This window comes from Musca autumnalis, unplaced genomic scaffold, assembly GCF_047663935.1.
Source record: "Musca autumnalis isolate F117 unplaced genomic scaffold, ASM4766393v1 scaffold_2, whole genome shotgun sequence".
Classification (NCBI taxonomy): Eukaryota; Metazoa; Arthropoda; class Insecta; order Diptera; family Muscidae; genus Musca; species Musca autumnalis.
The window spans coordinates 49,778,331-49,790,485 of record NW_027411755.1 but is presented as its reverse complement, the minus strand read 5'-3'; the positions used below and the strand labels follow the sequence as shown (position 1 = coordinate 49,790,485).

At 32.9% G+C, this 12,155-nt stretch overlaps 1 protein-coding gene and 1 non-coding gene across 9 annotated transcripts in view; both read right to left on the bottom strand.

Moving 5' to 3' along the window:
• The window catches only part of LOC141393987 (uncharacterized), a 402,117-nt gene that overhangs the window by 345,127 nt on the left and 44,835 nt on the right, over positions 1-12,155 (bottom strand). Inside the window, exon 3 of one of the 8 annotated variants that reach the window (XM_073967676.1) lies at positions 2,526-3,169. The exons of 6 other annotated variants lie outside the window; for them this stretch is intronic. In XM_073967676.1, the coding sequence (XP_073823777.1) occupies positions 3,162-3,169 (8 nt within the window). In that variant the 3' untranslated portion in view covers positions 2,526-3,161. Of the gene's footprint in view, positions 1-2,525; positions 3,170-12,155 lie in introns of those variants that run through there. One more of the 8 variants, XM_073967670.1, reaches the window with a different exon arrangement.
• TRNAL-CAA (transfer RNA leucine (anticodon CAA)) lies at positions 2,396-2,525 on the bottom strand. The gene is made up of 2 exons: positions 2,488-2,525; positions 2,396-2,440 (listed from the first exon to the last, which is right to left on the bottom strand). It is a non-coding gene; the product is annotated as a tRNA-Leu (tRNA).

The window sequence follows — 12,155 nt, the reverse complement described above, 5'->3', positions numbered from 1 at the left end:
GATCAGAATAGATCCCTATTCTTATTGGTGATGATCGTGAAATATTTAGCAGGTGAAATGGACCAAAAACATAATATTTGTCCAATTTTCTAGCGGCTCTGTAGGTCTCAATAATAGTCCGATCAACGCGTAATTTTAAATAAGGTACGAGTATACCACAAAGGAGAAGCTTGCAATTTGAGATGGCGATCGGATAATATTTAGAGGGTTAAATGGACCAAAACTTTTGTGTGAAAATTGTGAAAATTTTTAATATACAGCTTATATCTTAATTCCTGGAAGTGAAATTTCGGACAAGTGAGATATACTTGAAAGTGGAACGCTTGACCTTTCAGTTGATGCCAATTATGTTGGTGTGCATGATCAGATAACAGAGTTACAGCCTAATATATTCCGTTATTTGTTTGTAGTGTAATAATAAACTCGCTAGAAGTCGCAGTTATACATCAATAGTCATGAAATTTTGCACCAGGTAAGAGTATAGGTCGAAAAAGATGCCTACAATTTTGAATGATGATCTGATATTCATTAGCGGGTGAAATGGACCATTACTTTTGTATGAAAAATATAAAAATTTTATTTTTGGTCGATATTTTAATTCCTTGAGGACATATATATTTCGCAAAGTAGTCTACATATGGGAAAAATTACTGACCTTTCCTCTGATGTAAATTGCAATAAAGTGTTTGCTAGATAACGGGCCTACTGCCTAATATATAATGGGTTCTGTGTAGAGAACCACATTTTTATCCCATTCTACGAAATATTCGTCCTAGACCCCTTATTTGGTATGCCGAAATTCGACGAGATAAAGCGATTTAGCGATGTGTGTCCGTCCATTAAAAATTGTAAACAATCTTAAGGCCGCAATTATGGACCGATTGTAACGAATTTTTTAAGGAGGTTGAGTTCGCGCCAGAATAGAAATGATTCGTTTTTGGTGATGATTGTGAAATGTTCAGGGGATGAAATGGACCAAAAACAAAATTTTAACCAGGTCAGGTCAAAATAATAACCCGCAAAATTTTAAACAAAGTTTGAGTTTATGATGAAGAAGAAGCGTACAAACCAACGTGAAGATCAGATAATACTTAGCGGGTTAAATGGACTGAAACTTTTGTGTGAAATTGGTAAAAATTTCAATAACGTAGCGGTTAAACAACGGAAGTAGTAGTACCACATATGTGGGTTTCATTACATTTTAATTTGTGTGAACTAAATATTCCTTTCCTGCTACAAAAATGTCTTTGTCATGCTAGATAACTTTTTGGTTTTGGTCATAAGTATTATACATTACATCTCTGATAGTTGATAATTAAATTTTCACAATCATTGAAAAGAAGTTCCGTGGAGAGCGATTGTCCAGGGATAGTGGTATAGGGTATCCCATGGTCGGCTCCGTCCGACTATAGACTTTTCTTACTTGTTTTTATTGTTAAATTAGTTTTAATTTTGTTGTTAATTTTTACTTACTTAGCTGGTCCATTACAGAACATTTGTTCCATAGACCGAACTAAGAAAAGATCTCCAATTCTCTCTGTTTTTCGCTTCGCTTTGTGGAATACCGCGCCTTTATCTTGTAATTATGTTTTTATTGTTTAATTTTATTGTATTTTTTAATTTTTCTTAATTTTTATTAGTTTCGATTGCTATTTTATTAATATTTCTTTTAATTGTCATATATTTTTATTATTTTTCGTTGGCATTTATGTACTAGAATTGTTTCTAATTTATTATTACTATCTTTATTGTTATATTATTATTTTAATTTTTTTTGTTTTTTATTATTATTATATATTTTTTACTTATTATTATTATTAAACTTATTATTCATTTATATTATTTTTTCACCTTTTGTATTTTTTAACAATTTTTTTTTTTAACTTAAATAAAGAATTATTTAAATAAAGAATAATTACACTATTATTTGTTTTAATTATTATTGTTAGGTGTTATTTATTATTATTTTTTTTTTAATTAATATAATTATTTTTAGTATTATTTTATTTGTATTACTATTTTATATTTATTATTATGTTACTTTTAATTATTTTAGATGTTTTTTATTATTTTATAATTTGTTATTATTGTATGTTTTATTATAACTATTTTTATTTCTATTATTATTTATTAATTTTCTATTTACTATTATATTCTATTTACTATAATTTTTTATTTATTAATATTTTTATTATTTTCAATTTTCATTATTACATATTTAATTTGTTATTATTTTTAATCCAATTTATGATTAACTTATTTTTTACTTAATTTTTTAATTTAATTTTTACTTTTTATTTATTTGATATTTTAGTTATTATTTTTATATTAATAATTTTTTATTCCAATCAAAAAAAAAATATTTTTATTTAAAAATTAAAAAAAAAAAATAATTTGTCAGGAGTGGGATTTGAACCCACGCCCTCAGAGAGGACCAGAAGTCTCACAATTTACAAATTCTGCTTTGGAACAGAACAAGTTGTTACACTTGAGTCTGGCGCCTTAGACCGCTCGGCCATCCTGACTTGTGGTGATGGCGTGTCGACAAATTGTTTAGTCATCATCAACACAAAAACGAACTACAACAGCCAGACAATGAAAAAACGTTATTTTTAGAATTCTAAAAATAAATCCGAATGAATGAACGAGCGATCACACGAAGATGGCACAATGTGTGTGGGCAATAAACAAACAGTGTGCCCTCATCGTGAATTCAAATTTGTACTTTTTTTGTTGACATACAAGCAGCAGTGAGTGGAAGAAATTCGATAAGATATTCTGTGTGGTGACGGGGGTAAATTAAAGGGTTTGAAGAGTAGAACACTGACCGGCCGGCGGCACTCAGTGAAAGCATAAATCAAAGTAAATTGTTATTATTATTTTATGAGTGCTTGCTTATCTAATAGTTGCTGTACTTCAGAATAATGGAGTAATAATTATTAGAATGCCTTTTGAAACGACTTATTTATATTGCAATTAAATTTAATGACAAATTGTTTTATTGATTTTCTGTAGTGATTGTTTGAAGTGTTATAAAATATTGTCATATTGTTGGTTGATATGGCTGAAAAGGGAGTGTACTGAATTGACCTGTTGTAAATCAAGTTCTTGCTACCGGCGTCACTTACGTGAGACGAATTTGTCTTGTCTTTATGATTGATTTACGTACCTGTAAAGAACAAAAAATTAGATTAGCAGTTGTCACTAATAAGAATACCTAGAATTTTAAAAAGAAATGCATTTTATTAAAAGATCAAGCAAAAAAATATTTTATAAAATTAAAGAACATAATTTTTGTGGTGTTACGAATATTTTTTATAGATTCGGTAGAATTGAGATTTTAGAATTTTTGGGTTCATGAGGCACAAAATAAAATGTTAGGGTTTGAAGGACCATTTAATTGGTGGATGCTTTGTTTCAGTCACGACCAAATTCAATCAATGAACTGAGCTATTTTTCTATCCCCTGAAAATGTCCTTTCGCTGTTCCACCAAAATTTGCAGTAAATTCCAATTTCATAAAAAAATTCTGTTTAACGCCCCTTAAAAAATTTGAATTTGGTAAAAAAGTCATTGTTTATTTACATTTCTTGTGGTGAATACAAAAAATAAACAACACTTCAAATAAAATAAAACAGACAGCCAAACAACGTGGATGCCACAAAGCAAGGAAGTAAAACAAAACAAATCAAAAACCTTTTTTTCCAGTTAACTTTATTGGCATTTTTCCATGGAGTATACTGATGCTGAATATGCCCTGGCTAGAGTTAGCCAAACACAAATTCAGAAAAAAACGGTGGTATTTCTTTTAATTTTTTGTTTACCTTTCGATTTTGTTGTAGCAGTAGTAGTTGTTGTTGTTTTTTTGTGTTCTAAAGAATAAAAACAGGAACGAGTTAACGAAACAACAAATCCGGCAGAGTACAGACAGCAAGCAGCAGCCTATATAATTTTTTGAAGGTTTGTCTTTTTTTTAGACAATAACGACAAAGTGCCGAAACCGGTTTTTTGGATGATGTTTTTTGGTTCTTTGAAAAAAGGTTTCCTCCAAAAAAAGAGAAAAAACAAAACAAGCAAAGCAGCAGAAAAAAGTCAGCAGCATCGTCGTCTACAACAATGTTGTAAAAGTTTGGAATGAAATGTTAACGCCTGATGCGATAGTTCGTTCGCTGTAGCAGAGGATACGTCACTGATTTTGTTGTGGCATCAAAATGTTTTTGGAAAAATAAAAACAAAACACAGAAAGAAAAGAACTATCGGCACATTACCCGCGTTTGGCTACCTACTCATTATCACAGAACTTGAAACTTTAATGGGGATGATGAGCCAGCAGAAGATGGAGGAAGAAAAAAAAGAGTTCAAATTTCGCTCAAAACACAATAAAAACGTTGACAGTAGCTACACAAACAATAACAAGAAGAACATAATATTGAAAATGCTGCTGCAACAAATGTAGTAAATCACAAGAAATAAGAATCTTTCGGAAGAGCGGAACACTTTTTTGAAAAGTGGAACCCAAATATTTAAGTAAAATAAAGCTCTGTTCCTTTACGTGCAAGAATCTTCAAGTTTTACCGCTTTTTACTCGAAAAGCGTTCGTTTACTTCAGAGACCATACAATTCATATGGGTGCAGTTTACAACTTTTACTACTTTTGCCGGTTTTACCATTTCCAAAAGTAAAGGAACAGACCAAAAATATTCTCAAAAGTCCGTCTTCTGGTCCTTGAAGAAAATCTTTATACTTTTACCCATTCCAAATTTTAATGAATATTTTGATTCTATTAATAATGAAGCATCAAAAGATTAGAACGTTACAAATTTTTGCAGTTTTTACCTATTTCCACAATACACCGCTTTGGCACAATTTGGTTTCATTTTTGACGTATAACCCTAGTATCCTATCCAAGTACACGGTTTGGTAATCAAGAAAATTCAAAAAAGTCTGTTTAAAAATTTTATAATTGCATTAATTGCTCATATTAATTTTAAGCAATCTTTCCATTACTACGTACAGAATATATGCCTGTTCCAGAATCTGCAAGAATCTACAAATTTTTACTACGATAAACATTGATATTTTAAGATTTCGAAAAAAATATTAAAAATTAGTAGATTCTGTTCTGGTAGTTCTGGAACAGACGATATGTGTTTCATTATATTTGCCTTGTCATAACTAAAAATCGTCATTTTAAAGGTAAAAATCGTCAAATTATACTTTCTGTTTTTTGGATTCAAATTCGTCCAAAACATGATAAATCGTCAAATGTGGCATCGCGGCTGACAAACAAACATGACCTAAAATATGTACATAAAGTATTTTGCCATCACAGATAATCAGTTGGCGAAGTTTCTATTTGGCTGAATATAATTCACATATACAGTTTCCGAACAAATTTGGGATAATGGTCTTCAAAAGTACAGAAAGATGTTGCCATCCCTGACCATCAGTTGTCGAAGTTTCTCTTTGGCTGATGTATGTAATTCACATATGCAGTTTCCAAATAAACTTTGTATAAATGGCACATGTAAAAGAGCAGAAATAATAGGCAATGTCGACCAAGGGAGAAAAGTGGGCGTAAATAAAATAGTGAAGAGTTTTAGTTAACTTGTGTGCATCAAAACTCCCTCACACTTGGTATGTATTGGGGTTACACAATGGGTAAGCGCCGTACCCAATAGTCGGCACTTTAAGGATCGATTTAGCTAGCTTTTTCAATGCTTCGCCATATTCCGAGTAGATTTGCAATGAACATAAGGCATATATTTGCTTCCGAAAATTTTTTACTTTTCGAAAAAGTATAAAAGTTTTTGAATTTTTGGTTCGCACTACAGTTGAAGTAAGAAAATTTAAATATGTATGTTGTTTAAATAAATTAGTTCGTGCCTACAGTCGGTATTAGAGGTGGGCGCGTGTCGTGCCGTGAGTAGTGCGTGTTCGTGCCTTCTCGAAAAACGCCGTGTTTGTGCGTGAATTTGCATAAAAATTTTGGTCCGTGTTCGTGCATGTTCGTGTCTAATTTTTTAGGCACGCGCCCTTCTCTAGCCGGTACACACTTCAAACTATGCCAATATAGCCTTAAATCGCATAAAACTCCCCAGCTAACATTTTTTCCGAAGGCTCTGATTTCCGACTTTTTCCGAAATTTTTTGAATATTTTTTTCTCCAAATTTTTCCTAGTTGTTCGGAGAATAAAACATCTGGTCTCCAGCTTCACCCTAGTGAATGAAAGACTTGCTACAATACAAGGACGAACAGACCAATGATATATTTTACGAGCACTTAGAAGAAATGTATTACCGTTGTCCTGCCCATGAAATTCAGAACTCCATAGAGAAGGCATCTGACAATGGAATTGAGACTTCTCAGCGGCAAAAAAATATGGTAGTTAGCAGTACCAGATTTATGCATCTCGATATTCATAAGGGCACCTGGCTGTCTCCAGATCAAAGAACAAAATATTACACTGATCACGTTGTGATAGATGGAGGACATTCATCGAGCGTGTTTGGAGGTAAGATCGTTCCGAGAAGCAAACATAGATTCGGACCACTACCTTGTTACAGCAAAGGTCTAAACGTTACAAATGAAGTACGAACATACACGACGCGGAAGTTGGACATTGGTAAGCTGCAAACACAACAGATAGCCAAAGCATATTCCACTCAACTAGCCCAATTGGATAATAAAAGCACTCCCCCTCCCGACAACATATCAGCACATTGGCAAAATATTGCCCAATCCATGCAAACAGCCGCAAAATCCATACATGGATAGCGGAGACCTCCATCAAGGAACCCATGCTATCACCAGGAATGTCGTAAAGCACGAACAGACACAACGCGGAAGTTGAACATCGGTAAGCTGCAAACACAACAGATAGCCAAAGCATATTCCACTCTATCAGCCCAATTGCTTAATAAAGGACTCCTCCTCCCGATCCAATCCCACAAGATGGTATTGAATGTATACCGACTGAAGAATAATAAGGCAGCAGGAGCCGATGGTTTACCAGCCGAGCTGTTCAAAACCGGAGCCGACACGCTGATAAGGTGAATTCATCAGATAGTAAGCACCACCTGGCAGAAAGAACGAGTACCCAACGATTGGAACCCGAGCATCCTATGTCCCGTCCACAAGAAAGGAGACAAGACTGTATGCTCCAACTATAGGGACATAAGTCTTCTCCCTATTGCCTATAAGATAGTGTCAGGGATATTGTGCGAACGACTAAAGCCCATGGCCAACGAAATAATTGGACCATACCAATGTGGCTTTAGACCTGGCAAGTCCACCATTGACCAGATGTTTACCCTGGCAAAAATATTTCAAGAATTTTTACATACTTTCGTTCATGATGTAGTTTTTGCGTACTATACAGGTACCTCACACAAGATACATGTGCAATTTTTTATACCCATCCGAAAGCCACTATTTTTTCAAAAATATTTAAGATTTACATGAGATGCAAAATCATTTTCCTAATTTTCCCTACATTCCCATTATTTGCTCTGATGTTTCCTCTCTTGTTTGGTAAATGCTCTCAACTTTGTTTACATTTGCCCAGCCAGCATTTTTTTAAAATTTTAATCAAATTCGAGTCTTTTTTGATCCGACTGCACGATTAAAAAGCTGGAATATGAGCTCATTTTCTGATCATAAATGACTCCCTTGTCGGTAGGAAAACATAACCTCAGGCGACTCGTCTAAGCAAATCACAAATGAGTCTTCCTCTGCATTAGTTTCGAGTCATTTTTGCCCATTTTTTGATAGTATATAAAGTCTTTTTCGAGTCGTATTTCAATCATTTATTGGTGATTTGTTGATTGCTTTGGGACTCTTTTTCGAGTCTTTTTTGGTTCATGTTTATAATCGTTTATGAGTCTTTAGGGAGTCATTTATTAGACGAAATAAATTAAAAGAAAATTTTCTTTATTCTTTTTTGTTTCTTTCCTTTGTTTTGTTGTCTTTTCTGCTTTGTTATGTCTTTTAATTATTCTTTATGTTGCGCGGTGAGTATACTGCTTCTTTATTTCACTTGGCAAAACCTGAACATGTGTTGTGTTTCTCTATGCACTTATATTATACGTTACATTTATATCAAAGTTTTTTAGAAAGTGTATATGAGAATTATTTACAACCAAACAAAAATAAAACAAAACAATCATTTTTTAATCACCTAACTGTTCAAAATATGATCAGAATATACATAATTATAATCACTTTTCAAACACCTGCATGACCCTTTTTTGATTAAGCATTTTTCAATCTTCCAGATGATCAAAATGTGACAATAAATAACAAAAAATTGTCACATTTGTTGTTGTATTTTAAATTGAACTCTTTTTAATCATTACAGGGAGTCACTTTCGAGTCCCTTTCTGATCACACAAGCGACTTAATCAATTTTTGATCACCAAAAGGACTCTAAAAAGACTCCTCAATGTGATTTTTGACAAAACAGTCTTCTAAATGCTATCTGGGTGAATGGTCTCATATCGTATCACCATCACATTGACACTGTATCAACAAACCACAACAACCTGACTGACTGAAATAGAGCTAAACGCTTTACGCTAAACTACCACCGTCGCAACAACTAACAATACGTTTGTTGTCGAAAAAACTAAGTGATTGGCTGTACGATATAGTTCGCATCTACAATTTATTAATTTCTTTGATATAAAGGCGACACCTAATATCTCAACCTAGTGCTGAAAGACTCATCATGTATGTACAAATAGTTCATATTGTTCTGCTATGCTTTACAAGACGATAACAACTACAGTGAAAATCATTACAAGAAACGGTAAATTGGTATTATTACAATAATACAAAATTAAAAGCATTATTATAAGGAGAAAAACTTGTCTCTGCTTTGTGGTTGGTGGTGTGTGGTGGTTGTTAGTCAATAAAAACAAAACAACTTGCCAAAATTGTTTTTTCAATCTCTCAGAAGAAACCAAAAATTTGAACCTTGACAAGAATTTGGGAACACTATACCTAAAATGGAGTATTTTGTTTTTTTCGTTGTAGTTACTGTAACCCAGATAACCGACGAGTTTCCGATGCCGAACTAGTTCATCTTGGTACCAATTTCCGCAGATGTTTTGTCTTAGATTTTTTAAAGAAAAAGTTTTCATGGACTATTAGGGCTATCAGAGCTATTTGCTTGGATTTTCCAAAGAATACTTTTTAAGATATATTTACCATTTGGATTTTCCAAAGAATATTTTTCATGGACCATAAACGCTATCTTCCTATCTGGGAATTATTATTTGCAAAGAAGGTGGATCCCATGAAGATATAACGGACCGTATTAATAAAGCCCGCAATGCGTTTCACTCCATGCACAGAATTTGGCGGTCAAACAACATCTCAACCAAAACGAAACTCAACATCTTCAACTGCAGTGTAAATTCGGTGCTATTGTATGGCTGCACCAGCTGGAGCTCCACCCAAAATACCAGAAAGAGACTGCAAACATTTCATAATAAATGCTTAAAGCAAATCCTGCGCATATTCTGGCCAAATTGGGTAACAAATACCCAGCTACTTACACTAACAAACCGCAAGCCCATCGACAATGATATCTGTAGGCGCAAATGGCAATGGATTGGCCATATACTGAGTAGACCAACCAACGACATAGCCAGCCAAGCCCTTGAATGGAATCCCCTGGGTCACAGAAAACCTGGCAGGCCTTGAATCACATGGGTTCGTATGGTTAGAAACGAATGTCAATCTCGTAACATGACATGGAATCAAATAAAGGTCCTAGCAAATGACCGACCAAGATGGAGAGAGTTTATTGACGCCCTAGGTTCAGTATGAACTTTTGAATTATTCTTTTTTCTTGTTTTAAACTATTGTTCGTAGTATAAGACATTAAATCAAATACATAATTTTGATTAAAGGATTCTAACTTTTCACCTTATTGAGGTCTACCTGTAGTCCAAAGTCTTCCTATGTTTTAAACTAGGAAGTAAGACAGTTAAGAGAGCAAAAATACTAGTTTTTGTTTCCACACAGCAGAAGATGCCTTCATCAGATCAGATAATTCAACAAGAGTACAAAAAACGACAGCAACAATAACACTAACAAATAACATTGATTATATCAGATACACTTTGATATAATGCAACAGCATTGACAATCGACTAATTGTTGTTAGCGGTTCACTTTAACATTTGACAACATCAATGGGGTTGGTTAAATGTTCGGAAATATGTAGAGTGCAAGAGAGGCAGATAAAATATATTTTTCATGGTTAAAATTAAGAGTTCAGATATGTTTTTGCATTACAAATATGCAAAGGGGTTATTAAGACCCCGAACAAAAATATCCTTGGCCACAATCTTGGAATAAATATCGTGAGTTTTTTAAGTCGAATAGTTGATGATCAGCAAAATTGGAAAAAATATGCTTGACGAGGAACTGAAAGTTATCCCTGAGCAAAAATAAAAGTTTTGATTGCACTTTATCACGGTAAAAATTCGTCATGTCTTCAAGAATACGACAAATGTTCCTGAAAATTAAATGATTGACAAAGGGTTTAAAAAGGATGCCTGGGAAAAGGAATAAATAAGATATTGTTGAGTAGACAGTGTCTACTACACACCACAAAGGAGTCCTTTAAACCGAAGGTTTCATAGAAAACAATAGCCTTTCAAGAAAACCAGCAGATTAACATGTTAAAAAATCTCCCAGTACAACAAGATAGGTAATTCATTAACAATGCAGTTGAAAGCTCACTCATTTGTTTTTCATCACCCAAAAGTAGGTAAGAAGAAAAGAAACCAATAAAAAACACTTCATATATCAAACATTGTGTCAGAGTCAACAAGTTTCGTGTCTGTCTGGCTAGTTTTAAAGAGGTATTTTTCTCAATAAATTTCTCAACAGACAATGGTGTCGGTCTAATCCCTCATTTGTTAATTCAAATGCTATTGTTTGGAGATAACCATTATCTTGTTAAAAAAGGGATATATGACGAAAGGGTTCATTGAACAACAAAGAACACCCAAAGGAAACAATAAAATACAGAAATCTTTAAATGTTAAAAAAAGCTACAAATATTTCAACACAAAAGATGTCATCTAACCACAAAGGATATTTGAAACTCATTTGAATAAGGATTACAAGGGAGAAACATAATAACGGAAAATCGGAATCTCAAGCATGGAATTATTTGAGGATTTTTTCATGGACTTTCGTGGATTTTCTATAAAATATTTTTAATTAACCCAACTATAGTGGATTTTTTAAAAAAACATTTTTTCATGTCGTGGATTTTTTAAAGAATATTTTTTCATGAACCCAACAGTCGTGGATTTTTTAAAGAATATTTTTTCATGAATCCAACAGCCGTGGATTTTTTAAAGAATGTTTTTTCATGAACCCAACAGTCGTGGATTTTTTAAAGAATATTTTTCCATGAATCCAACAGCCGTGGATTTTTTAAAGAATATTTTTTCATGAACCCAACAGCCGTGGATTTTTTAAAGAATATTTTTTCATGAACCCAACAGTCGTGGATTTTTTAAAGAATATTTTTCCATGAATCCAACAGCCGTGGATTTTTTAAAGAATATTTTTCCATGAATCCAACAGCCGTGGATTTTTTAAAGAATATTTTTTCATGATTCCAGCATTCGTGGATTTTTTAAAGAATATTTTTTCATGAACCTAACAGTCGTGGATTTTTTAAAGAATATTTTTTCATGAATCCAACAGTCGTGGATTTTTTAAAGAATATTTTTCATGAACCCAACAGTCGTGGATTTTTTAAAGAATATTTTTTCATGAGCTTAACAGTCGTGGACTTTTGTAAAGAATATTTTTTCATGAACCCAACAGTCGTGGATTTTTTAAAGAATATTTTTTCATGAGCTTAACAGTCGTGGACTTTTGTAAAGAATATTTTTTCATGAACCCAACAGTCGTGGATTTTTTAAAAAATATTTTTTCATAAATCCAACAGTCGTGGATTTTTTAAAGAATATTTTTTCATAAATCCAACAGTCGTGGATTTTTTAAAGAATATTTTTTCATGAACCCAACTGTCGTGGATTTTTTAAAGAATATTTTTTCATGAACCCAACTGTCGTGGATTTTTTAAAGAATATTTTTTCATGAACCCAACTGTCGTGGATT